General features: G+C 44.1%; 1 protein-coding gene across 1 annotated transcript in view; it reads right to left on the reverse strand.

The window, feature by feature from the left end:
* LOC311140195 (collagen alpha-6(VI) chain-like) overlaps positions 1-26,197 on the reverse strand; it is a 29,725-nt gene extending 3,528 nt beyond the window's left edge. Inside the window, exons 1-35 of the mRNA XM_084175140.1 lie at positions 26,145-26,197; positions 17,247-17,348; positions 16,346-16,954; positions 15,671-16,258; positions 14,832-15,398; positions 14,092-14,712; positions 10,707-11,267; positions 10,000-10,557; positions 9,317-9,892; positions 8,631-9,215; positions 8,032-8,381; positions 7,830-7,908; positions 7,566-7,717; positions 6,882-6,974; positions 6,656-6,709; positions 6,409-6,480; positions 5,928-5,954; positions 5,625-5,723; positions 5,204-5,266; positions 4,836-4,901; positions 4,488-4,541; positions 4,341-4,376; positions 4,062-4,124; positions 3,862-3,924; positions 3,677-3,739; positions 3,414-3,476; positions 3,232-3,282; positions 2,787-2,822; positions 2,593-2,655; positions 1,777-1,839; positions 1,543-1,578; positions 1,409-1,445; positions 1,162-1,173; positions 418-911; positions 209-308 (exon numbers count right to left, since the gene is read on the reverse strand). Coding sequence (XP_084031266.1) covers positions 209-308; positions 418-911; positions 1,162-1,173; positions 1,409-1,445; positions 1,543-1,578; positions 1,777-1,839; positions 2,593-2,655; positions 2,787-2,822; positions 3,232-3,282; positions 3,414-3,476; positions 3,677-3,739; positions 3,862-3,924; positions 4,062-4,124; positions 4,341-4,376; positions 4,488-4,541; positions 4,836-4,901; positions 5,204-5,266; positions 5,625-5,723; positions 5,928-5,954; positions 6,409-6,480; positions 6,656-6,709; positions 6,882-6,974; positions 7,566-7,717; positions 7,830-7,908; positions 8,032-8,381; positions 8,631-9,215; positions 9,317-9,892; positions 10,000-10,557; positions 10,707-11,267; positions 14,092-14,712; positions 14,832-15,398; positions 15,671-16,258; positions 16,346-16,954; positions 17,247-17,322 — 7,030 coding nt within the window. The 5' untranslated portion in view covers positions 17,323-17,348; positions 26,145-26,197. The remainder of the gene's footprint in view (positions 1-208; positions 309-417; positions 912-1,161; positions 1,174-1,408; positions 1,446-1,542; positions 1,579-1,776; positions 1,840-2,592; positions 2,656-2,786; positions 2,823-3,231; positions 3,283-3,413; positions 3,477-3,676; positions 3,740-3,861; positions 3,925-4,061; positions 4,125-4,340; positions 4,377-4,487; positions 4,542-4,835; positions 4,902-5,203; positions 5,267-5,624; positions 5,724-5,927; positions 5,955-6,408; positions 6,481-6,655; positions 6,710-6,881; positions 6,975-7,565; positions 7,718-7,829; positions 7,909-8,031; positions 8,382-8,630; positions 9,216-9,316; positions 9,893-9,999; positions 10,558-10,706; positions 11,268-14,091; positions 14,713-14,831; positions 15,399-15,670; positions 16,259-16,345; positions 16,955-17,246; positions 17,349-26,144) is intronic.
* Positions 26,198-26,557: the final 360 nt, after the last annotated feature.

Consider the following 26,557-nt stretch of genomic DNA (forward strand, 5'->3'; position numbering starts at 1 on the left):
GTAGTAGTAGCAGTAGTAGCAGTAGTAGCAGTAGTAGTAGTAGTAGTAGAAAACAGTATTATTTATGCCCAAGGGGAACATTGGTTCTACAGCAGAATTAACCATAAGAGCAAGACATACATCGACACCAAATAAGACTAAAGTTTCTGTGCTTCAACTGCTGGAATAAAGTAATTCAAAGGGAAATATTTTGTCCCTGTGTGTTTACCGTAGCAGATGACGCAATCTTTGATTCTTGTCAGCACAGCATTTTGGTCCTGTGACCTATCCACCAGCCGAACAAGGATGAAGCTGCCCGTGTCATCAGCCTGCGCCACAACAAAACAAAAACACACATGGGCTGCATTTCAATCCACCAACCTTTCTACTGCCCCTGTTCACTACCCCTTCCCAGAAAGCATCTGTTTGTAATTGTACCTCAAAAGCCCGTTGAACATCGGGGGCGTTCCTCATGGCGATGACAGCAGGAGCGATGTTCAGGGCCTTGAACTCCATGGCGGCCGTAACAATGGCAGCGCTGTCCACAGAGGGCCCGTTGGTGAAGAACACGGCCACCTTCCTCATCGTCAACGCTTTACGGATCCGCTTGAAGACATGGCGCCCCACGAAGCGCATGGCCGCCCCAAGATGGCGCCGGTTGGACGTTCGTTCCAGTGCGATGTTTCGGATGGCCTCCAACAACTCCCACTTGTGTTGGAAGTCCTGGAATCGGATCAGGTACTTGGTGTTGGCACTGTAGGATACCACGGCAACACGTGCACCCGTCGGGCAGTTGCTCTCGGCGATGGCAACATCGTCCAATAGGGAGAGGAGAGCTGAGCGCATCCTCTCGAACGCGGCAGGCTGCACATCCTGTGACATATCCAGAGCAAAGACCAGCTCTGTGGGGTAGGCTGGGCATGCTGCCTGGCCTGGGTGAGAGAGAGAAAGGGAGGGAGAGAGGTACAGAGAGAGAGAAAGAGAGATAAGGGGAAAGAGGGACAGAGAGAGGGGGTGAGGGGGCAGTGGTAGGGAGATGAAAAACAACTATTTTGAATGACAACCATTCATAACATCACTTTGCCAAGAGTTCTGGTTCGATTACACCAGAATCTACAGTCAATGTGCAATAAGTCAGGTACATACATTTACTTGGACGATAAAGGGTTAATGGAGACATACCTTGAGAGCATGCTGTTTGGGGGAAAAAAATATAATCGTTTAGAGACAAAATTAGCAATTAATTCATCTTTGCTTATGAAAACATGACCTTAGCAGCAATAATGCAATTGACACAGCTGATATTTTTCTTACAAAAAATATAGAGTAGGAATACATTTACATTTGAGTCATTTAGCAAACGCTCTTATCCAGAGCGACTTACAGTTAGCGAGCGCATACATTTTCATACTGAATACCAAGGGCTTACCACAGTTGTCACGGATATAGGTGGTCAGCTGGCATTCCTAGGGAGACAAATAAAATAACATGTTAAATAGCTCTCAAGATTCTCTATATAAAAAAGATATAGTTAAATCTTTAGATCAGACAGAATGCACATACAGACATTGCTCTCTCTCCTGGTCTGCCTCTAGGGCCCTAAATAGAAATAGAGAATTAGTCATAAATCCACATGTAAACAGTGAATATCTTACCAATACTTTTACTGGAATAACAACCAATACTAGAACTACTATTATTATTCTTTTGAAACAAATAATAATAATTACAAAAAAAGAATACATGGGATTTGTAAAGTGCTTTTTAAAGATCAAAAAACGCAAATGATATACTAACAGTGTGTCCCAGTGGTCCAATGGATCCGGGGTCTCCTGACTCACCCGATCTGCCCGAGTTCCCCTGGTTCAATCACATCGTAACATATGGCCATTTTAACAGAAGATTTTATACATGTCAACACATACAAGTACCTGTGGCCCAAGTGAAAATCACAAGGTTTGAAGTACAACCCCTCAGAATCTAAGCAGTGGTGTTAGAATCTCTGTTCTTGGGTCAAAGAGTACATATGTGTGAGTATATACAGTTCTGGGGGTGATACTTTATTTGGTTAGTCCCAAGAAGGTAGTTTGTAGATGGTTTGTAGATGTTCAATAACTGTCAACAACATATCAACTAACTATCCACTAGCCCTAGCCTTAACCCTTACCCTAACCCTTATTCTAAACCTAACCCTTACCCTAACTGTAACCTTAGCAAGCAGTTGGTTATCAACATATAGTTTGTTGATAGTAGGACCATCTGTAGAGCATTTACACTGAGTGTACAAAACATTAAGGACACCTTGCTAATATTGAGTTGCACCCCCACCATTTTGCCATTAGAACACCCTCAATTCTCCTCCCTTTCATCTACACTGATTGAAGGTGATTTAACAAGTGACATCAATAAGGGATCATAGCTTTCACCTGGATTCACCTGGTCAGTCTACGTCATGGAAAGAGCAGGTGTCCTTAATGTTTTGTACACTGGGACTATCCAAATAAAGTGTGACTGTTCTGGGCACTAAAAACGTAGCCGTATTGGCTGAACAATTGCAGCAATGCATGTGAAACAGGGCGCTCTTGGGTCTTCTAGCAATAGTGTGTGTCTCACCGCTCTGCCTTGGTTTCCTTTGGGGCCTGGACCTCCTTTGACTCCAAAATCACCATTTTCACCCTGAAGACGACAAACAGGAAAAAAGGTGTTGTTTACTTTTTGTGAGCTTCAGAATGCAATGTGTCATGACTGAATTCCAGCCTGGTTCTCTTATTCATTCTGAAAGTGGAGATTTTAAATCAATAACTGACCTGTAATCCAGGGTAACCATGGAAACCAGGCTCTCCCTTTAAAGTAAACACAATTCACAAGGAATGATTTATTAGTGTCCATCAAACATGTCTGTAATACAAATCTACTGTATATTAAAATCCTTTCATTTGGATGAAAAGACAATAGGCAGAATCTACCTCAGAACCAGATCTGATTAGTGAAGGTGCTGGAGGAAAAAGGAAAAACTAGAGAAATAGGGAAAAGTCTCTGCAGACTTCCAGTCAGATGCAAATGTATTTCATGTAGCTAAGCTTTCGGTCGTCGACCTTCATTTGGATGAAAATATACATTTTATTTTATAATCTACAAAGTACATTTACAAACTTTTACAATTGCTCCAAAGTGGAAACAATGCACTCATCAACTACTATTATGTCTACTGACAGCTGCTGTTGATCTGAGTACTGAGTAAGTGTACCTTACCTTCATTCCCTGGGGCCCGGGAGGTCCATGACCATCACTGCCATCAAGACCCTTTATCAAAGGAAACACACCATCACGTCCCATTCTTACATGACCTTACAAACACACCACAGTCTTACAGTGTGTATATGCGTGTATGTGTGCGTGCAGGTAAAGTGTGTAATGACAAGGCAACACCTTACCGGCATCCCTCTGGGCCCAAGTGTTCCAAGGGCTCCTTTGTCTCCGGGGTCCCCAGGTTGGCCCTGTGAGGAAACCACACAGCATTGGGTTGGAAGAAGGGCTATAAAACATTATTTTACAGGCATTTTTTTTATGTATAATTCTTTTGTGTCTATATATAGTAAGTTTCAGTTGCACTGCAGCTCTGGTAACAAATTGTCCTACCAAGATGGCTAATGTTTTGTATTGTAAACTGTATTTACAAAGGTCAAAGGCAACGCACCTTCTGTCCATTCATCCCTCGCCTTCCTATGGATCCTTTACCACCAATAGTTCCAGGTGTCCCCTGAGGGAAAAGCCATTCATACGCCATCATTACATGTCAACATCGCATAACAGTAGGATCTACGTATCAGGCATCTTCAATGTGGTCAGATGGAATGGAAGTAGAACGGTAGGAAAACTGACCTGAGGTCCAGGTAAACCCTGCAGGCCCCTGGGTCCGGGCTGGCCCAAGTCTCCTCTTATACCCTATGCACACAGGAGAGAAACATGTTCAGCAACTGTATCTGTGATACTGGGAGGACAGTTTCAAACGCTACAGAAGTGCATCAGCAGTAGTATTACTGTGGAGTTGTGGATGAGGGGAATGGGTATATATTACTTACCTGTGGTCCAGAAGGGCCAGGAATTCCTGGGAGTCCTACATCTCCTGGATCACCTGGTGTTCCCTGGACACACACACACACACACACACACACACACACACACACACACACACACACACACACACACACACACACACACACACACACACACACACACACACACACACACAAACACACACACACAAAGAACATACAAATGGGGACATAAATATAGATAGATAGTAATCCTAGGGACTGTTATTCATGAAGTAGCTTTGTTGATAATGCTGCCTACTGTACCTTTGGACCAGGTAGACCTCTTCTTCCTTGAGGGCCCTACAAAGCAGAAGATGGGACATAATCATCACGTGACAATTGACCAAAAATGTGAGACAACATCAGTGTAACAGGACAAGGACAGCTTAGCAGAAATGAAACTTGGCTCACTGGGTTTCCAACGATTCCACTTTCTGCTCGACGGCCCTCTTCTCCTGGGTCTCCCTGTCAGTGTGGAATGGAAGATGAGAGAGAAAGGGAGTGTGTTTGAGGGAGAGAGAGGATGTGAATAACAGCAGTGTTATCACCCTCCGGGATGGTAAGTGAATAATCCTGCTTTACTCACTAGAAAGAGACAGTTAAACTGATCTGGTACATGCAAATGAACTTGGTGAATAAGTGATTCTGATTCTTAGATCAGTACATTGACAGTGGCCAACTACATGCCAACTACATGCTACATACCAACTACATGCTTCATACCAACTACATGCTACATACCAACTACATGCTACATACCGGTAACCCTGTGTTTCCCCTTCCTCCTTTGGGACCCGCGACAATGCTGTCCACGCCAGAGTCTCCCTAAAAGACCAGAGACTAACCTTAAGTAGCAGTTAGAAAACAAGATATAGAAACACTGCATTCGTTAGTCTAAACCACGTGGCAAACTCATTCCAAACTCATTCCAAACTCATTCCGAGTGTCTGCGGGTTTTCGCTCCTCCCTTGTACTTGATTGATGAATTAAGGTCACTGATTAGTAAAACAAACTCCCCTCACCTGGTCTTAATTGAAAGGAAAAACTTAAAACAAGCAGGCTCTAAGCCCTAAACCATCTTAAATCATTTGCACTGTTAAATGGGGTCCATGTTTTATGTAACTTACAGGGTCACCTCTAAGTCCACGCTGCCCCTTCACTCCTGGCTCTCCTAGGAGGCCGCTGTTGCCCTGCAAGAGAACCCACCATCAAAAGGTTAGACATTAGAGAAGAGAATCGAGGAAGAGTAGGATATTGGTGACATAGGAGAATGATATTAGTGACATAGGAGTAGTATATTGCTGACATAGGAGTAGTATATCGGTGACATAGGAGTAGTATATCATTGACATAGGAGTAGTATATTGGTGACATAGGAGTAGTATATCAGTGACATAGGAGTAGTATATTGGTGACATAGGAGTAGTATATCAGTGACATAGGAGTAGTATATTGGTGACATAGGAGTAGTATATCAGTGACATAGGAGCAGTATATTCGTGACATAGGAGTAGTATATTGGTGAAATATATGAGAGGATGTGTTTACTGGGCTTCCTGGGTTTCCTCTCTCTCCTGCAGCTCCAGCTGTTCCAATCAGACCCTGTTCACCATCAACCCCATCAAGACCATGGTCTCCATCATCACCCTGCCATGGTAATGTGCACACTGATTCAGAACACACTCAGCAACAGCAAACACTTACATCCACACAATGAAAAAAAAAGCACCATGGTGAACCTGGTTTTCCATCGGTAAAGACAAAATACCTAGTAAACTGCAGCTAGAAAGGTTTATACTGTACACTACATTTAGCTGTGTGAATGTGGTATCAACAGCCTCATACACTTACCCTGTTCCCTCTGTAGCCTCTTGAGCCCTGTAAAAAAGCAGAGTCAGAGATCAGATTAGATGGGATTATTTTAGACAGGTAACTCCCCCGCATCATGGTTCAGAGATCAGATTAGATGGTATTATTTTAGATATGTAACTGCCCCGCGTCATGGTTCAGAGATCAGATTAGATGGAATTATCTTGGACAGGTAACTGCCCCGTGTCATGGTTCAGAGATCAAATTAGATGGGATTATCTTGGACAGGTAGCTGCCCCGTGTCATGGTTCAGAGATCAGATTAGGTGGGATTATTTTAGACAGGTAACTGCCCTGTGTTATGGTTCAGATTAGATGGGATTATCTTGGACAGGTAACTGCCCTCGGGTCATGGTAATCTGTGATCTAAAAGCAGATGTTGGGAAGACATCCAATGGGAAACATTCCAGACCTGACAGTCTATAAACATAGATTTTTGGTTGGTCAGTAGTCCATCTGCTCACCTTGAGGCCTCTCCTCCCAGGACAGCCCTGTAGTCCCTGTGGGCCAGTGGGACCTGGTGGACCTCTCTCGCCCTGTGGGGAATCAGAGAGCGAGGACAAGGGTCATTGGTTTAAAGGTCAAAGGTCACATGTTATTAAACTGACTTGTAGACCTTGCCCACCATCCACAACTCATATGTTTTGATTTGTCAGATGTCTGAATAACACACTGACAATTATTCTTCCCTCCCTGAAAACACACACTTACAATTCCCCCCTCCTCGCCAGGGAAGCCAGGGTGTCCTTTTGGTCCTGGCTGACTCTGTTAGGAGAGAAACGAAGAGCAAATAAGGAAACTGAAACTGGCAAAGGGAGGACTGAGGAAGTACATACACCCACATCTTCTTTACAGTATATCAACAGTGTTCACTTACTGTGTCACGTCACATCTAAAACACTGTATCATTTTTTAAAGAAGGCTCAGAGGGCCTCACCTTTGTGCCTGGGCCTCCTCTGTTGCCACGGATACCTTCATGTCCGGTGCACTTACACATCACATTACAGCACTCCCTCTCAGCCACTGTGTCCTGGGGGCAGAAAGAGGGGGAGAGAAAGAGAGAGAATAAGACGTGTTATGAAATCCAATATGTCATTTGTTGACATACCCTCATAATTGGAGACACCTTTGGAGGCACTCATCTCAAAAGCCAATCTAAAAACTACCACTAATGTCACTGCTCTGTTTTGCCTGTCTCCAGTGGCTTCTGTTGCTAAGTGACAACTCTATTTCATGGGGTTCTATGTCCCATTTCCCATGATCGCAGAGTTCTAGTTTTGATACTTCCATCCTGACATGCTGAAACAGGAACACAATTCATTTCTGTCATTTCTGACATCCTGACATCCTTCAACAACATCACTTAATCCCCTTTTCTAAACCAAACATTTGTCATTGTACAGTATGACCCAAAATACTCAGACATATCAGAAATACTTTTCTATCCCTAAGGCTGGGGATATGACTGGAAATAGAATTACTGTAGATAGAGACATAAAGGACTTACATGTCAGCCCAAAGAGTCTTAGCCAGTCTAAGTGACATACAGTATTACTAGAACACAGGGAGACACAACTAAAAGGGTTGTTCTGATTCTGTTGTCACAAAATGATGAACTTACTATTTGTGTCAACAGGGTGTTTCCCACATTGTGCATGCCTATGTTGAGTGGCTGCTTGTAGCCAAATCCTCGCCCAAACTCCACCATCTGAAGAAGGTTGGCATTTTGGACCCCTTCTAAGGCGACTGTAAGCAGGGCGTTGATACCTTTTCCTGAAATGTGATATGGAAGACAGAGATAAAATAACTGATTTTAATGTTCATTTTTGTCTCATGAATTTTCTTAAATGTTTCACTTTCTGTGGGTTGCCCCTGGTTCTTTAACCTTTAGTGCGGAGAAGTTCCGACTCTTGTTCAAGTTTCATCACATCATCATCGAGTCCGTCTGAGAAGATCACCAGCACCTAAAGGACAAAGTTGTTGTGACATTGTTATTACAATGTGATATAACCAACAAAAGATATTAAGAAATTAACTTTTGGAGCCTGGGATCAACCACACAGGAGACATGTAGTGTTTGGGCCCACCTTCACACCAGCATTGGAATTCTGGAACTTATCGCGGAAGGAGCGCAGGAGGAAGGAGTTGAAGTATGTCGTCTGGGAGGTCTGCAGGGCCATAACCTTCTCCACGATCTTCTCGTCGTACATCTCGAATGCGAAGTCGTAGAGAACCTTTCCGTTCTGCTCCACCACACGGAAGCCAATGTTAGTCTGAATGGGACCGTCTTCCGCCACGCAGCACAGGCCCTTCAGGCTGGACACATAGCGGATGATCTGTGGCAGGAAGTTCTGTAGCTGGGCTTGGCCATCGAAGAGCCGCTGGGCGGTGGCCCTGCGTGTAATATCAAACCCCATGGCGATGTCTATGGTGCAGCCTATTGGACACAGACACACTCATTATTACTTGTCATCCAAATGAACCCCTTTAACAAGTCCAAAAGTTTTATGTGTGAGGTTTACTCAAGGATAATATGAGAGACAATGTAAAATAGCCTGTTTTTCAAACACTAATAAGCATTCTTTGATGAGGGTTTTACATTGAGCCAGGAGAGACAGATAGAGACAGATAGAGAAAAGAGAGGAAGGGAGTGAAAGGAAAGAAAACGGGCATACTGTTAACTCACTCGGATCAGTTTTTTGTACACTGGAGGAGCATATAGTATCCACCACCTTCTTCTTGATCTTGTCCAGGCTGGCAAAGTTCTGCACAGAGAAGACCCTTTCCGGATTGAGAGTGATTTGCCCGAGCTCAACAGGCTTGTGATCTTTCCCTATACCGATGGCAAACACCTCAATGTTCATGACTCTGAGTTCCTCTGCTGCATGCACAACAACATCATTTGAATGTCCGTCCGTGATCACAACCAGGTTCTGAGAGACCTTGGCATTGATACGGCTCCCTCTAGCTGGTTGGAAGTACTCCGTACGGACGTAGTCCAGGGCCTTTCCAATGTTCGTCGTGGAACTAATCTGACTCATCTTGTTTATCTGGTTGTTCACCTCTGCTTCTGTGTAATACTCATTCAAGAAGAACTCCTTTTTCGGATCACTGCTGAACTGGGCGACTCCCACCCGGAACGACTGCTCTGAAATGTTGAAGCTGGAAACAAGGTCTGAGGCAAACTTCTTCATGATAGTGAAGTCGGTGGTGCTGATGCTCCCTGAGCTGTCAATCAACAAGACCAGATCCCCCTGCGTTTTTTCACAGACTAAGAGGAGAAGAGAAGACATCAGATCATATTGAACCATCTAATTTCAACAGGCTTTATGCTTTCAGTTTAGATATTTTTACAGTTGCATTCTGCCTTACCTGGTTTGCTGGTGTTGCAGAATTCCAAGGAAATATTTTTGTGCAGTGTGTCTAGTTTATGGAAGTCATCCACAAAGAAAACCTTATTCGTGTCCCCTGCCATGAGCTCAAGCTGTTGCTTATTTGCTCTAACCACACCGATGCTATAGACTATGATCCCATTGTCCCGTAGCTCCTTGGCTGGCCCAGCTAGGTCATTGGGGTCAGTAGCCTCACCGTCTGTGATCACCATCAGCCACTGGGGGACATTTAGGGCCTTTCGCCCGCCGTACTGTGCACCAAAATAACCCAAGGAATAATTGAGAGCCTTGCCAGTGTAGGTGTCTCCATTGGGCTCTATAAGCTTTGTGATGGCACTATTGACGTCTCTCTTAGATTTGTATTCGTTGAGCGTGAATATAGACTTGGGGTTGTCTGAAAAGACAATCAGACCATAGCGTGTCTGCTTCTCCCCAACAGAGGTTTCATTGACCACGGACATCATGAAGTTTTTCATGATGGCAAAATTCTCTTTGCTGATGCTGGTGGAGCCGTCCACCAAGAAAATAATGTCTGCGATCTCCGTCCTCACACACTCTGGTGGAAGAGAAGAAGAGATGGAGGAAAATATCAATGTCAAAATCTAAGAAATGCGAACACATTGCTGCTTTTAAGTAATGTTTCGTGAACCAAGTGGCACTCACCTCTCTCCGGATCACAGATTGCCAATGCCAGTTGCCTCTCCAAAGCCTTGAGTGCATCAAAGTCCCTCTCGGAGTAGACTCTCTCCTGTGCGCCACTGATCTCCAGCAGCTGTGTATTGTTGGCATTGACCACCCCAATGGCGTAGATGATCACACCCTTGTCTTGAAGTTTCTTGGCAGGAGCCTTTACCTCATCCTGCGCCTCACCATCGGTTACAATAATCAGGAACTGCTTCACGTTAGTGCGCCCCCCTTTCGGTGGGTCAAAGAACTGCGAGGTGTAGGACAGGGCTTTGCCGGTGTGTGTGCCCCCGCCTAACTGTTGCATTGTTTGTACATCCTGCAACATGCCTTTCTTATCAATGTGCTCGTTGAGAGGAAAGATCACTTGTTGGTTGATGCTGAACTGTATGATGCCCACGCGCACTTTATCCAGGCCTATCACAGATTTGTTGATGATGGATTGCATGAAGAGCTTCATCTTCTGGAAGTCTTCGTTGTTGATGCTCCCTGAGCTGTCGATCAAGAAGAGGACATCCCCCTGCATGTCCTTGCAAACTGTGAAAAGAGAACAAATAGTAATTTTGCTGATGTTATAACTCAGTGTGTGCTCATAATCAATCCCTGGCAAGAGACGAGGTGTTTCATATTTTTACTGAAATCAGAAAAGAAGATGCAACACTTAAAAACATTAGAGATTGCCTTACTATCAGGGGAGCAGATATCTGTGATGATTTCATTTTTTATTGGTTTCAGTGCGTCAAAGCTGTTGACAAAGAACTTATTCTCTTGGCTGCCAGCAATCTCCAGCAGCTGTGTATCGTTGGCTTGATTCACCCCAATTGCATATATGGTGATGCCCTGCGCCCTCAGCTTTGCTGCTTCAACCTTCACGTTGTCTTGAGACTCCCCGTCCGTGATGACAATGAGGTACTTGCGGACCTTGTGACTACGGGTGACCTTAGCCCGATCAAAGTAGGGACCCATAGAGGTCAGCGCTAATCCGGTCATTGTCCCGCCTCCACGTTGGATGATACCATTCACTGCATTCTTCACTGAAAGTTGGTCAAGGTAGGTTGTCAAGTCAAACTCAAGATCTGGTTCATCAGAGTACTTTACCACACCCATGCGGACATGATGCGGCCCAATGTGGAATGTGGGTATGAATTCGTTAATAAACTTCTTCATGTCAGCAAAGTCTTGAACTTTAATACTTCCAGATTGGTCGATCAGGAAGAAGATGTCTGCTTCGTCTGTCTGCAAACAGCCTAGAATGGAAAGAGAAAAGAAAACACTGGTGTCATCTCGTACACCGCATCTTTATCTACATTCCTCTACAAATGGCGCCGGAGAAGATGGCTGCCGTTTTACAGCCCTCTAACCAATTGTACTATTATGTGTGTTTTTCCTGTTTTTCATAGCCATCTATTTACCAACACAAACCAATGCTGGCATTAAGATTGCACTGAATGAGCTGTATAAGGCCATAAGTCAACAGGAAAACGCTCATCCAGAGGCAGCGCTCCTAGTGGCCGGGGACTTTAATGCAGGGAAACTTAAATCTGTTCTACCTAATTTCTACCAGCATGTTAAATGTGCAACCAGAGGAAAAAAAACTCTAGACCACCTTTACTCCACACACAGAGACGCATACAAAGCTCTCCCTCGCCCTCCATTTGGCAAATCTGACCATAACTCTATCCTCCTGATTCCTGCTTATAAGCAAAAACTAAAGCAGGAAGCACCAGTGACTCGGTTAATAAAAAAGTGGTCAGATGACGCAGATGCTATGCTACAGGACTGTTTTGATAGCACAGACTGGAACATGTTCTGGGATTCTTCAGAAAGCATTGAGGAGTACACCACATCAGTCACTGGCTTCATCAATAAGTGCATCGATGATGTCGTCCCCACAGTGACCGTACATACATACCCCAACCAGAAGCCATGGATTACAGGAAACATCCGCACTGAGCTAAAGGGTAGAGCTGCCGCTTTCAAGGAGCGGGACTCTAACCCGGACGCTTATAAGAAATCCCGCTATGCCCTCCGACGAACCATCAAACAGGCAAAGAGTCAATACAGGACTAAGATTGAATCGTACTACACCGGCTCTGACGCTCGTCGGATGTGGCAGGGCTTGAAAACTATTACAGACTACAAAGGGAAGCACAGCCGCAAGCTTCCCAGTGACACAAGCCTACCAGACGAGCTAAACCACTTCTATGCTCGCTTCGAGGCAAGCAACTCTGAAGCATGCATGAGAGCACCAGCTATTCCGGATGACTATGTGATCACGCTCTCCGTAGCCGATGTGAGTAAGACTTTTAAGCAGGTCAACATTCACAAGTCCGCAGGGCCAGACGGATTACCAGGACGTGTACTCCGAGCATGTGCTGACCAACTGGCAAGTGTCTTCACTGACATTTTCCCTGACTGAGTCTGTAATACCAACATGTTTCAAGCAGACCACCATAGTCCCCGTGCCCAAGGACACTAAGATAACCTGCCTAAATGACTACCGACCCGTAGCTCTGACGTCTGTAGCCATGAAGTGCTTTGAAAAGCTGGTCATGGCTCACATCAACACCATTATCCCAGAAACCCTAGACCCCACTCCAATTTGCATACCGCCCCAACAGATCCACAGATGATGCAATCTCTATTGCACTCCACACTGCCCTTTCCCACCTGAACAAGAGGAACACCTACGTGATAATGCTATTCATTGACTACAGCTCAGCATTCAACACCATAGTGCCCTCAAAGCTCATCACTATGCTAAGGATCCTGGGACTAAACACCTCCCTCTGCAACTGGATCCTGGACTTCCTGACGGGCCGCCCCCAGGTGGTAAGGGTAGGTAACAACACATCTGCCACACTGATCCTCAACACGGGGGCCCCTCAGGGGTGCGTGCTCAGTCCCCTCCTGTACTCCCTGTTCACCCATGACTGCATGGCCAGGCACGACTCCAACACCATCATTAAGTTTGCCGACGACACAACAGTGGTAGGCCTGATCACCGACAATGATGAGACAGCCTATAGGGAGGAGGTCAGAGACCTGGCCGTGTGGTGCCAGGATAACAACCTCTCCCTCAACGTGACCAAGACAAAGGAGATGATTGTGGACTACAGGAAAAAAAAGAGGACTGAGCATGCCCCCATTCTCATCGACGGGGCTGTAGTGGAACAGGTTGAGAGCTTCAAGTTCCTTGGTGTCCACATCACCAACGAACTATCATGGTCCAAACACACCAAGACAGTCGTGAAGAGGGCACGACAAAGCCTATTCCCCCTCAGGAGACTGAAAAGATTTGGCATGGGTCCTCAGATCCTCAAAAAATTATACAGCTGCACCATCGAGAGCATCCTGACTGGTTGCATCATCGCCTGGTATGGCAACTGCTTGGCCTCCGACCGCAAGGCACTACAGAGGGTAGTGCGTATGGCCCAGTACATCACTGGGGCCAAGCTGCCTGCCATCCAGGACCTCTATACCAGGCGGTGTCAGAGGAAGGCCCTCAAAATTGTCAAAGACTCCAGCCACTATAGTCATAGACTTTTCTCTCTGCTACCGCACGGCAAGCGGTACCGGAGTGCCAAGTCTAGGTCCAAAAGACTTCTCAACAGCTTCTACCCCCAAGCCATAAGACTCCTGAACAGCTAATCATGGCTTCCCAGACTATTTGCACTGCCCCCCCCACCCCATCTTTTTACGCTGCTGCTACTCTGTTAATTATTTATGCATAGTCACTTTAACTCTACCCACATGTACATATTACTTCAACTACCTCAACTAGCCGGTGCCCCCGCACATTGACTCTGCACCGGTACCCCCCTGTATATATAGCCTCCCTACTGTTATTTTATTTTACTTCTGCTCTTTTTTTTCTCAACACTTTTTTGTTGTTGTTTTATTTTACATTTTTATTAAAAATAAATGCACTGTTGGTTAAGGGCTGTAAGTAAGCATTTCACTGTAATGTCTGCACCTGTTGTATTCGGCGCATGTGGCCAATAAAATTTGATTTTGATTTGATTTGAAATTAAACAACAAGAAGCATTGGTGGAGTCATTTTGATCTCACTTTGCTTGGCAGTGTATGTCCTTGCGTTGTCTTTGACTGCTTTTTTGAGGATGTTGTAGCACACACTCCTCTTTAGGCTCTTCTCCAGGGTCTTGAGCTTGGCAAAGCTGTCCACATTTAATACGTGCTTGTTAGGGGGATCTGAAGCGATCTGTCTCAGCTCGTTCTCGTCAGCATCCTTGATCCCCACTGCGTAGACAGTGATGCCAGCTCGGCGCAGTGCAGCAGCATGAGAAGTTACGTTGTCCTGGGACTTTCCGTCTGTGATGACAATCGCAACCTGCTGCACCCCCTGTTCTATCCGACTGCCCCTCTCCTTGATAAACATCTTCTCCCTGGCATACTCCAGGGCCTCGCCAGTGTACGTGAGACCGCGACGGTAGGGCAAGATCTTGATGTACTGAAGGATATTACTTTTTTCTTGGAAGGAGTTGAGGTAGACCTGAGCCGAGGCCTTGTTGCTGTAGAGGACGATGCCCACCCTCACCCTGTTGAAGTTCACTTCCAGGCCGTCCACTATCTTGTGGATGAATCCACGAACCAGCTGGAAGTTTGCAGTTCCAATGCTCGAAGATTCATCAACTATAAACACAATGTCAGCCAGCGAAGCTTCACTGCAATCTGCAATAGAGAGGAAATTGTTAGTCAACAGCTCTTATCCTTTATGCATGAGGAATTATTTCACAGGAGATCAGATATTCACTTAATTCACCACAAATCCCCAAATGAAATGCCCTTACCATCAGTCACAGTGACCACCTCCTCTTCAGTCTCAAAGACAGTCTTTAGCACGGAGGCAATGGATGTAGTTTGGTAAAAGAATGGCGAGGTGGCCATTACTTTTAGGTCTGGAAGTGTAGATTCACCCAACCCGATGGACACAATGGTTGTCCCTTCAGATTTGATAGTGCGTGCCACCTTCATCACGTTATCCTTCGAATCCCCCCCTGTCACTGTGACTAGAAACTGCCGGTAGCCTTGTTCGTTACGGCCACCAGACGCTGTGGTGAAGAAGTGTGTGCGGGCGTATTCCAGGGCATCGCCCAAGTAACGAGACCTGTTGGGGCGCAGCGGCAGCCTGAATTTCTTGAACGCCGCCACGTACTCTTCCTTGGTGTTGTGGGTGTTCAGTAAGAACTCCACCTTGGTGTCCTGGGCAAACTGGGCCAGACCCAGGCGCGTGGTTTTACTGCTCGGGTTGAGTTGGTTGACCAATCGCATCAGAAGGGTTCTGACCTGCTGGAAGTCTGCCTGCATCATATTGCTGTCCACCAGGAAGAAGACATCAGAGAACTTTGGGATCAGAGCTGAAAACATATTAAAATAAAGGAAATAATAATTGTTATGACAGCAGTGTGAATGTATGCCATATTTAATTTTTCATTTTTAGAAGTGGTCCTTTTAATATAGACTTTTATGTTGGCACAAGTGGCAGTAGACAATGTCTGCCTCTCAAGGTTGAATACTTTTGTTTAGAACAGGTACAACTATAGCAAGTCTCTTGGATTAGACACTTTGCAGGTCCAACATTCACCATTTGTTACAACATACAGTATGTTACCTTATAAAAGTATCTTACCCATCCTCTGGTTCTCTATGGAGACACAGACAGTCTGCAGCAGACCCTGAGAAAGTGTCTGTAGGGCCTGGAAACGTTCAATGCTGACCAGGAAATGCTCGTGGGGCCTGTTAGCGATAGCCTTCAGCTCGGTGATGTTGGCTGCCCCCACTCCAATAGCAAACACAATGACCCCATGCTGCCTTAGCGCCTTGGCTGGCGGCACTACGTCGTCCTCAGACTCCCCGTCGGTGAGCACCACAGCAATCTGAGGCACCCTCTGATCAGCGCGGCTCCCTTTGGCCGTGGTGAAAAACTCTTCCCGAAGGACGGTAATGGCTTTGCCGGTGTCTGTGCCTCCCCCGAGCTGTGGAAGCCTGTCCACTTGTTCCAGTAGGGCCCTTTTGTCCGTATGTTCACCCAAATGGAATTGCTTCTGGATCTCGTTACTGAACTGGGCCAGTCCTACGCGAACCTTGTCCGCTCCGATATCCAGCCCCTCGATGAAGCTGTGGAGAAACCTCCGAACCTCCTGGAAATTTGTAGGGCTGATGCTGGTGGAGCCATCCACAAGGAACACAATGTCAGCCACTGTGGCACTGCGGCACTCTGGAGACGAAGGAAAATAATACTTAATGTAATTTATTTATAAAGAATATTTTTCAAATTTAAACAATGAATACACTGTTATAGTACCTTGGACCACTTGGGAGATCGGTCTCTTTGCCTCTTCTATGGTAGTACACAGCATCTGGACGAGGATCTGGGAGATCCCCTGCAGCGCGGCAAAGTCCGACACGCTGTACACGTGCTGGTCGTGAGGCGTAGTGGCGATCTCCTTCAGCTGATCTTCGTCTGCTTCTTTGATCCCGATGGCGTACAGTGTGACGCCCCGCTTCTTCAGCTTAAGGGCATGCAGCCCCACTTTGTCCAGCGATTTGCCGTCAGTGATCACCACGGCGATCTGGGGCACGTTCTCGTTCACTCGGCTCCCGGCTCGGTCAACAAAGAGCTCGTTCAGTAGGAAGTCCAGGCCCAGGCCCGTCTTGGTTTCACCACCCATATAAGGCAGGTTGTTGATGTACTGCAGTATGTCCTGTTTGTCCTGGAAGGTGTTAAGGAGGAACTCGGTGCGCACCGTGTTGCTGTACTGGACCAGACCGATGCGCACCTGGTCGGGGGCCACGTCAAAGCTGTTGACCAGCGTGTACAAAAACTGGCGGATCTGCTTGAAGTTCTCTGAGCCAACGCTCCATGAGCCGTCCACCAGGAAGACGATGTCTGCCACGGCCTCTTCCTTGCAGACTGGGAGAGGAAGAGAACAGTCGTCAGCCAATGGAATTTCTTACACATGTCTAAACCACAAGAATGCAATGAATGCAATTAATCAATCAATCAATCGATTAATCAAATATTATTTGTACAGTGCTTTTATAAAAACACATTTCTTATAACTGCTCAACAGTCTAAACCCCCAACGAGTTGGTCGTAATTTTGTATTTGTGTGGTATTTCTTCAACGCTTCTCTGTTTATGCCATTCTGGACTGTGTTCTGCATTCTGGACTGATTCAGATGTCAGGAGACAAACATGCTTACCTGTTTTTTGTGCTCCGTTGACTAGAAAACATGCTGCTATGGTGAAGATGGCCAGGAGGCCCTGTGTCCCCTCCATGTTGGAACGTTTCTCTAGTCTCTCTCCTTGAAACACAAACATGGACAGATCAACTGTTGGAACACAGAGAGTTGCTGTTTATCAGATCAAGTTGTGTTGACAACAGATTCAACTGAAATGTGGTTCGATCTAATTTAAACATAGCATCCTGTGACATCCTACAAATCACAGGAACATGTCAAAAAATCATTCAAGTCTTCATTTATAAATGTTTCTTACATCATAACATTATTTTGTACTACTCATGCATGTGCAACAGTGTTACTTCCGTCCTTCTCCTCACCCCAATCTGGGCTCGAAATAGGTATCCTATGAACACATCAACAACTGCCTCCCACGAAGCATCGGTACCTATCGCTCCACAAAAGCCACGGCCCTTGCAGAGCAAGGGAAACAACTACTTCAAGGTCTCAGAGAGTGTTGTCACCGATTAGAATGCCACTAGTGCGCACCGCTAGCTGGCCATTTCACACCGGTTACACATGTCAGTGCCTAAATTAGATTATACATTTCTTAAATAGTTTGTGGCATTTGGGGGGAGGGAGGGAGGCAATGTGGAGGGGGAGGAAAGGGTACCGTGACAATTTGAGTATCTTACAGTAAAATTGTCAAAGTCGCGTCAATTCAAATCTGGTATTAGGAACAAAAGAGGTCAACACGACTTCTAAGATATACTAGTTATTTTAATTAATGCAAAAACCTTCAATGGTAAATATGATGTTTCGTATATACGGGCTCTCTGAGATGTCTCGCAGGACACCCCAGACAACTAACACATTGTTTCAGATTCAATACTCAAATACTCTGACAGAGGGAATTTCCCACTTCTCTGCTGGCCAATTAGAGTAGAGGACTGAGTGTGGTTTAAACTTTCTCAGCCAATCCGTTGGTTCAGGGGTTGGTCTCATCTCCTCGGCGCCATTTGTTGCACACTTCAGCCAGGCACAAGATTATCATAACAACTTATCATAGTGAGAAGAGCCAGCTCCCTTAGACATCATTCCTACGTCCAAGGAAGGCTCACATATCACAAAGAACCAGTATAGTCTAGAATTTGAAGACACAATCCTTATCTTATTTTACCCCCTAAAACAGCTCTTCACATCAATCACAGCCTTGCCAGGTGTCACAACCTACATTAGCCCAGTCAAGAATGCATTCTTTCTAAGTTAGTCATCCCATCAATTTAGGAGAATAATAAATCCCCAATAAAATCAAGAGCCAACATTTAATGACTTCAGAGCACAGGTGGCCAAACATGCAACTAGTAAATCAGACCTGAGGCAACATGAAGCATCTGTATTAAATGGATTTCTCTGGGTTGCTGCTCTGTAAACGGATAGCCAACCAGTTCCAGATGCAGTGCATCAGACAACATCTAAGGTCCCTGATTGCTTGTGTGTGTGTGTGCGTGTGTGCGTGTGTGTTTGTGTGTGCACGCGTCCGTGTGTGTGTGTGCGCAAAGGACACTGGAATGATGGTTAAAATCAAACCTTTTTGAGGAAACCAGTCTGTGCAGGTATAACAAGGGGGCTCTCCTGTTTGAGTGGAGGATTTGGCCACACTAGTCTCCTTCCCCCAAGCCATTTCAATATAGTCATGTCTATATCAATTTGCTGATCACACTACACTCTTAGAAAAAAAAGGTGCTATCTAGAACCTAAAAGGGTTCTTTGGCTGTCCCCATAGGATAACCTTTTAAAGAACCCTTTTGGGTTCCATGTAGAACCCTTTCCACAGAGGATGCTACACGGAACCCAAAAGAGTACTACCTAAAACCAAAACGGGTTCTACCTAGAACCAAAAAGGGTTCTCCTTTGGGGTCATCCAAAGAACTCTTTTGCAACCCTTTTTTCTAAGTGCGCACACACAAACACACACTGGTCCTTTGTCACACTTTTAGGACATTTGGGACATTTGTGTCCATTTGAGACATTGCCAGTGCCTTCTTTTTTAATGTGAAGGGAACAGAAGTGTTAATTTCCTGCCTGGCAGTATGGAATGTGTGCACCACATCCTAGACCAAGGGCATGTCGAAGAGGGCCCTCATCTGAATTCTTCTTCCTTGTTCCTTTCACTCCCCAGCAGGATTCACCTAATGTATAACACAGCCAATAAATATGTATTTAGGACAAGATTCAGCTAATATAAAACAGCCTATAAATGTCTTTAGGACAGGATCCAGCTAATGTAAAACACCTTATAAATGTCTTTAGGACAGGATTCAGCTAATGTTAAACACAGCCTATACATTTCTTTAGGACAGGATTCAGCTAATGTAAAACAGCCTATAAATGTCTTTAGGACAGGATCCAGCTAATGTAAAACACCTTATAAATGTCTTTAGGACAGGATTCAGCTAATGTTAAACACAGCCTATACATTTCTTTAGGACAGGATTCAGCTAATGTAAAACAGCCTATAAATGTCTTTAGGACAAAGGCCCTTTGAAAATACTTCCTCTTTATGGATTATCTGTAGATTCGACCACCATTCCCAAATGGATTCCAAATATGCCGTCCTATCTTGCAATCCAACTAAAATAAAAATACAATTCTGATAGGTTTCCCTTTACAAACAATGCTTGATGTACCTGGGTCCAGTCAGACTTACTCCAGAGAAAGGGTATTGGAAATGGCTAGAACATACTGTACAGTTTTTCAGTCAGAAAGCGCAACAATAATCAACTCAGCGATTAAAACAGACTGTATCCAGAGAGAGTGTGTCTGTGTGTATGTGCCTAGTTAGTGTGTACTGTAGGTGTCAGGTTGTTTAAGAGTCTTAGATCAACGCTTGTTGAGGCCCGATCCCAAAGAGTTGAGCATTTCAGGAAACGGGGGACCATCCTAACTGGATGCACCTGGACGTAGTCATGATTTGCAAACCTCCATTTCAAACAAGAATCACTGTTTGAAAGGGCGGTCTTGACATCTCATTTGTTCAGGACAGAGTCCACTGAATATATTTACATCTGGGTCTAACAGATCTCCATGCAGATTTCCTTCATGCTCTGTTCTCTATCACGGTTTACTTAGGCAGCGTTCAAAGCAATTCCTTTCCGGTCCACAGAGTGGGGTCTAAAAGAGTGGGGCCCCATTGTTTTCAATGGCAAATCATCTATTCCACTCAGAAACTGTGGTCACAGATTGACGGTGAACATTAAGGCACAAGGGATCTGTTTAATTATGGAGTACTGTAAAGCTTTCTATAGGACACCACCACCATTTTGTTTACCTCTTCATGTTGAGTCAAGGTCAAGATTGTCTTTTATGGTCAGAACAGTCCAGTACAATTATCCAAGACTGACTTTAATATAACATATAAATCAACAATAGGGTTTCAGTGGTTGGTTTATTGCAAGCAGAATTAATGTTTGTTACCTATCAGTCCATGTTGACTGTTGAACTGATGACCGTGGGGTTCTGGTAGGCATCAGTTCTAAACTGCTTACCTGCATGACTGCGACATCAAACATACACATCATCATCATAAAGCCCAAACACATGTGAATGGATCCTATTTCAAAGCTTTTCACCACGGCTGTATGCTGTTGTTGGCTCTGCTGACAAGAAGTCAGAGACCTACAGTACCAGTCAAACGTTTGGACACACCTACTCATTCAAGGGTTTTTCTTTATTTTTACTACTTTTTACATTTTAGAATAATAGTGAAGACATCAAAACTATGAAATAAAAAAGTGGTTCTTCAAATAGCCACCCTTTGCCTTGATGACAGCTTTACACACTCTTGGCATTCTCTCAACCAGCTTCACCTGGAATGTTTTTCCAACAGTCTTGAAGGAGTTCCCACATGTGCTGGGCACTTGTTGGCTGCTTTTCCTTCACTCTGCCGTCCGACTCATCCCAAACCATCTCAATTGGGTTGATGTCGGGGGATTGTGGAGGCCAGGTCATCTGATGCAGCACTCCATCACTCTCCTTCTTGGTAAAATAGCCCTTACACAGCCTGGAGGTGTGTTGGGTCATTGCCCTGTTGAAAAACAAATGATAGTCCCACTAAGCCCAAACCAGTTGGGATGGCATATCGCTGCAGAATGCTGTGGTAGACATGCTGGTTAAGTGTGCCTTGAATTCTAAATAAATCACAAATAGTGTTACCAGCAAAGCACCCCCACATCATCACACCTCCTCCTCCATGCTTTACGGTGGGAACTACACATGCGGAGATCATCTGTTCACCCACACCGCGTCTCACAAAGACACAGCGGTTTGAACCAAAAATCTCCAATTTGGATTCCAGACCAAAGGACAAATTTCCACCGGTCTAATGTCCATTGCTCGTGTTTCTTGGCCCAAGCAGGTCTCTTCTTCTTATTGGTGTCCTTTAGTAGTTGTTTCTTTGCAGCAATTCGACCATGAAGGCTTGATTCACACAGTCTCTTCTGAACAGTTGAATTTGAGATGTCTCTATTACTATGTGAAGCATTTATTTGGGCTGTAATTTCTGAGGCTGGTAATTCTAATGAACACAACTGATTGGCTCAAACGCATTAAGAATGAAATAAATTCCACAAATTAACACCTGTTAATTGAAATTCATTCCAGGTGACTACCTCATGAAGCTGGATGAGAGAATGCCAAGAGTGTGCAAAGCTGTCATCAAGGCAAGGGTTGGCTTTTTGAAGAATCTCAAATATAACATATATTTTGTTTTGTTTAACACTTTTTTTGGTTACTACATGATTCCATATGTGTTATTTAATAGTTTTGATGTCTTCACTATTATTCTACAATGTAAAAAATTGTACAAATAAAGAAAAACCCGTCTAAACGTTTGACTGGTAGTGTACAGGAAAACCAAAGTCACAGCTTTATGTTCTTCTTCCTCTCCTCTTTCTCTAAATAGAGAAGACTAACATTTACTCCTTATCACTTTCGATTTACAGCTGGTGCCGGCTGTGTTTTATACACAGACGTTGAGGCTTTAGGAGGTGTAAACAAAATAACTTGGCTGTTCAATGTACAGAACTACAGGTCATGCCAGTCTGGCTGTGGACCACAGAGGCTGTGTTTACACAGGCAGCCCAATTCAGATCCTTTGCCAATTATTTCCACATCTGATACCTATCTGATCTTGTCGTGGTCCTCTGTAGCTCAGCTGGTAGAGCACGGCGCTTGTAACGCCAAGGTAGTGGGTTCGATCCCCGGGACCACCCATACACAAAAAATGTATGCACGCATGACTGTAAGTCGCTTTGGATAAAAGCGTCTGCTAAATGGCATATTATTATTATTATTATTATTGTCCCTTATGTGTAAACAGCAACACTAAAAAAAAAACAGAATCTGATCTTTTGATTTCTGATTTATACCACCTCCATATGTGGATCTCAATCCTGATAGAATTCTGATGCTACTTATGTGACCTCAGTCTGGATGCTCAAATCTGAATTGATTTGCTCTGAAGTGTTATTATTTTAAAGAAATGATGCACATCACCTGCCATTACCATGGCAACCACCCCAACATTTTAAGGTATGGTGACAGGAAAGGAACATTGCATCTGTGTGCTACTTCAGAGGCTACATCAGTGAGAACGTGCAAATCTGATATGGGTCACATGTAAAACTGAGTGTGGACACACACAAAAAAAAGATTGGATATGGAAAACAAATCTGAATTGGATTCTTCGGGTAGCTGTGGAAACACAGCCAGTGTGTTTACACAGCCAGAGTGTTTTTAAAAGGACAGTAGCAGCAGCTTTTCCAGAAAACCACTATCACAGCTAATTTCAATCATGTGGAAAGTTCAGAAGCCTGTGAAACTGTGCCTGTTTGAAATAAAAGCTTTCTTATAGATTCCTATTTGTCATGTAGCTGAGTTAGATCACCTTGGCAGCAGTGGTTGCTGTAGTCTTACTGTTATTCAGAATGTGGCGGTTGGTGAGAGAGTTTGAATCTCTGATGCAGCGGCTGAGGTTGCATCAAACCAATGTTGCAGATTTAAGTAATTGTATTTATTTATTTTATTTAACCTTTATTTAACCAGGTAAGCCAGTTGAGAACAAGTTCTCATTTACAACTGCGACCTGGCCAAGAAAAAGCAAAGCAGTGCGATAAAAACAACAACAACACAGAGTTACACATGGGATAAAACAAAACATACAGTCAATAACACAATAGAAAATCTATATACATGTAGTGTTGAGTGCAATAGTGTTGCCATGCAGTACAGTACAGTAACAACCGCAGTAATTACACAGTAATAATAACATAGTACTGTGTGACCTTAATCATCAATAGAACAGGACACTACATTGAATTTGTATTGTAATGACCACATTGTACTAGACTGCGTAGCTATAACAATATTTATTTTCACCCTTAGGCTACTTGACCCATAAGCAGTCGGAGTAGCACTGATTAGAGGTTATTGTTTGGCTGTTATTCGCTTCAAACTTAGCATACGTCTGTCTGGCTGTGATATGATCCAGTTCATCTGAGAAATTAAGTCAGGACCCTTATTGATGTGGCTGTTGTGGTTTGCATGTCATTGAAGATTTAAAATGTTATACTTGTATTCTGGCCCAAGGCTTCACAGGTGAGAGAGCTCTGTATATGTGTGTAATTACAGGGCTCCTCTGTAAAAGAGACCTTGGTCTCAGCATGACTCCCTGTCACATTACAGGTTACATTTGTTTGTGTTGCAAACTTTTGACAGACGTATCTGAAAATATGTGGCTTTGGCAACATCAAGTCTGAGCCTGGGGGTGAAACAATTCAACATTGCCCATGCGGTCTCTAAACGGTTTGAACGGCCACGGTCCCGTTAATTGGCTCGGTCTTGTGTATCTGGCGGAAATTCCCCATTATGAAATTCTGCAACAAATGAAGGATGCACGTCCATGGGCGTTGTGATGCAGACTGATACAACAAGAAGAGAACACAGTGTTTCTCCTGAAAGGAAATAGAGCAACACTGAACGATATCATGAGAAAGTATCCAAACTTTGGTCTTAACGAAAGTATCCTATCTAAATGGAGAAGTTCTTTGGAAAGAGAGGTGGAGAGCAGGGCAGAATAATGGTTACAGATGCAGGATCTTAATTTGACTAGTTTCTCACAGCAGGAAAATAATCCTGCAGCAACAGGAAATGTGAATTATTGTGTGAATTATAATTAATGTATTTGATGAGGAGAACTTAATGTGGTGTCGAAGAAGGCGTGACAGAACCTGTAAACACACCTGGAGCAATTTTCGCATTTCCTGAACATGAAAAAACGATTCCCGCACAACCATATAAACAGGAAACCATAAACAGTCACTAGATGGTCTGGTCTCTGGGTTGGACCTGCTGATGGATGCGCTCACTCTGCTCTGTGGTTGGTGTGTGTGTGTGTGTGTGTGTGTGTGTGTGTGTGTGTGTGTGTGTGTGTGTGTGTGTGTGTGCGAATGTGTGCACGTGCGGGATGTGAAGCACCCATAAGCTGTGCTTGACTGTGTTTATCTGGTCAGATGAAGACTCAACATCATGTCTTGAGTTTACAACCAGCATCACAAACATTGTACCTGCTCAGCCTCAATCCCTGATTCATGGTTTCTTGGAAAGTCAAACTAAAATCTTATGGAGTAAAACAAAATAATTGTCCATCTTTGTGATTGCCGGCTGCCTTTATTCATAAAGCATTTTGGGGGGGCTCATCTAAAATCCAGAATCAAATGTGTGGACATTCATCTGGGCCAAAGAACAATCACACACAATCACACTGTACCCACTTAGAATAAAGGGTTCCAAAAGGGTTGTTCAGCTGTCCCCATAGGAGAACCCTTTTGGGTTATTCAAAGGGTTCTCCTATGGGGACAGCCGAAGAACCCTTTTAGGTTTTAGATAGCAAAAACATTTCTAAGAGTGTATAACATCCCACCATCATAAGGCGTCATCCATTGACAAACTCCATTAGTCAAACAAAAGTACTTCAACAGAGGGATGGTCAATTATGCAACTGTACAGCATGGTGATTAATGGTGGGTAGGATGATAAGCATGATCTGCAGTAGTCTGGAGTGTCTGTGAATACTGTTACAGCATCCAGCTGGCAGGAGGCTCCACTACCAGTGACCACCACTTGTCTACAACAAACACACCAATTTTGAGAACAAAGACTGCCACAGAATGTTTGAGAAAGTTATCAAAATGTTCCCAGAACATGATTTTGGCAAATGGACAATAATTTATTAGAACGAATTTCAAGCACACACACGCACGCGCACACACAAACACTATTTTACTTTTTCATTTGATTAGGTTAATCGACGCCAAAGAGATTGTACATTTTTCTTAATAATTTGAACCTAATGAATTGGTTCAATACACGCTTGAAACATGTTGCGCATGTAAATTGCGCATGCAGTCTAACTATAATCAACAAGGCGGGCTTTATTATCTTTGTAGGGACATCCTAAAACGTTTAACATTTCAGAGTAGGCTATTAATTTGCTGAACGTAAATGAACGCATACTGCGGCGACGGGTAGGCCTATCCAATGGACACTATCAATAGAGTGATTTGTGATTAATTCACTTCAGCCTATTTATTTTATTATAAGATTATTTTATATTTAAAAAAATAAACTAGACAACTTTGCACTTAGAATAGCATTCTCAAAACCACCCATTGAATTCAAAAGATTGTCTACAAAAACCTACATTATGTTTCCCACTATGTCCCTCAAAAGGATAATTAGGCATATACACTGAGACATTGTGAGAAAATTCATTTAAACCGATCACAAAATGTTTCAATTATTCAAATGTAGCCTAGCCATGCAGAACAAAAAAAGCGTGCATAAATAGTGTAAACTTACAATGGGGCTGATGCACTATCCGATGCGCGCAGGCAGGAATCCCATTCCCTTATAGGACCCAAAGGCCAATCTTGTTCTGCAGAAATAGGCGCGGCCGGACACTGCTCACACCCCGCCCCGAATCATCGCATGGTAGGGCAGAGAGTAGCCTACAGTATTTAATCCCCACACAATTCAGTATAGTCTACAGGACATGTGAATCATGCACACCCCCACACCCTTTCAAATGTTCCCCCTGAATTAGTTCTACCAGGAAACTTGATAACATCAGAGCATTAGGAAGTTCTGAAGAAAGGCGGATAGAAATAGTAAAGTAACAGCAGCGGTTATTTGTACCAGGAGACTAATACCATTAAAATAATAGTAGCCTTTACAATATAGGCCTGGTGTTGTTGGTCTTTATCGGTTATGCA

The sequence above is a fragment of the Coregonus lavaretus genome, assembly GCF_964263955.1.
Source record: "Coregonus lavaretus genome assembly, chromosome: 13".
NCBI classification, from domain to species: domain Eukaryota; kingdom Metazoa; phylum Chordata; class Actinopteri; order Salmoniformes; family Salmonidae; genus Coregonus; species Coregonus lavaretus.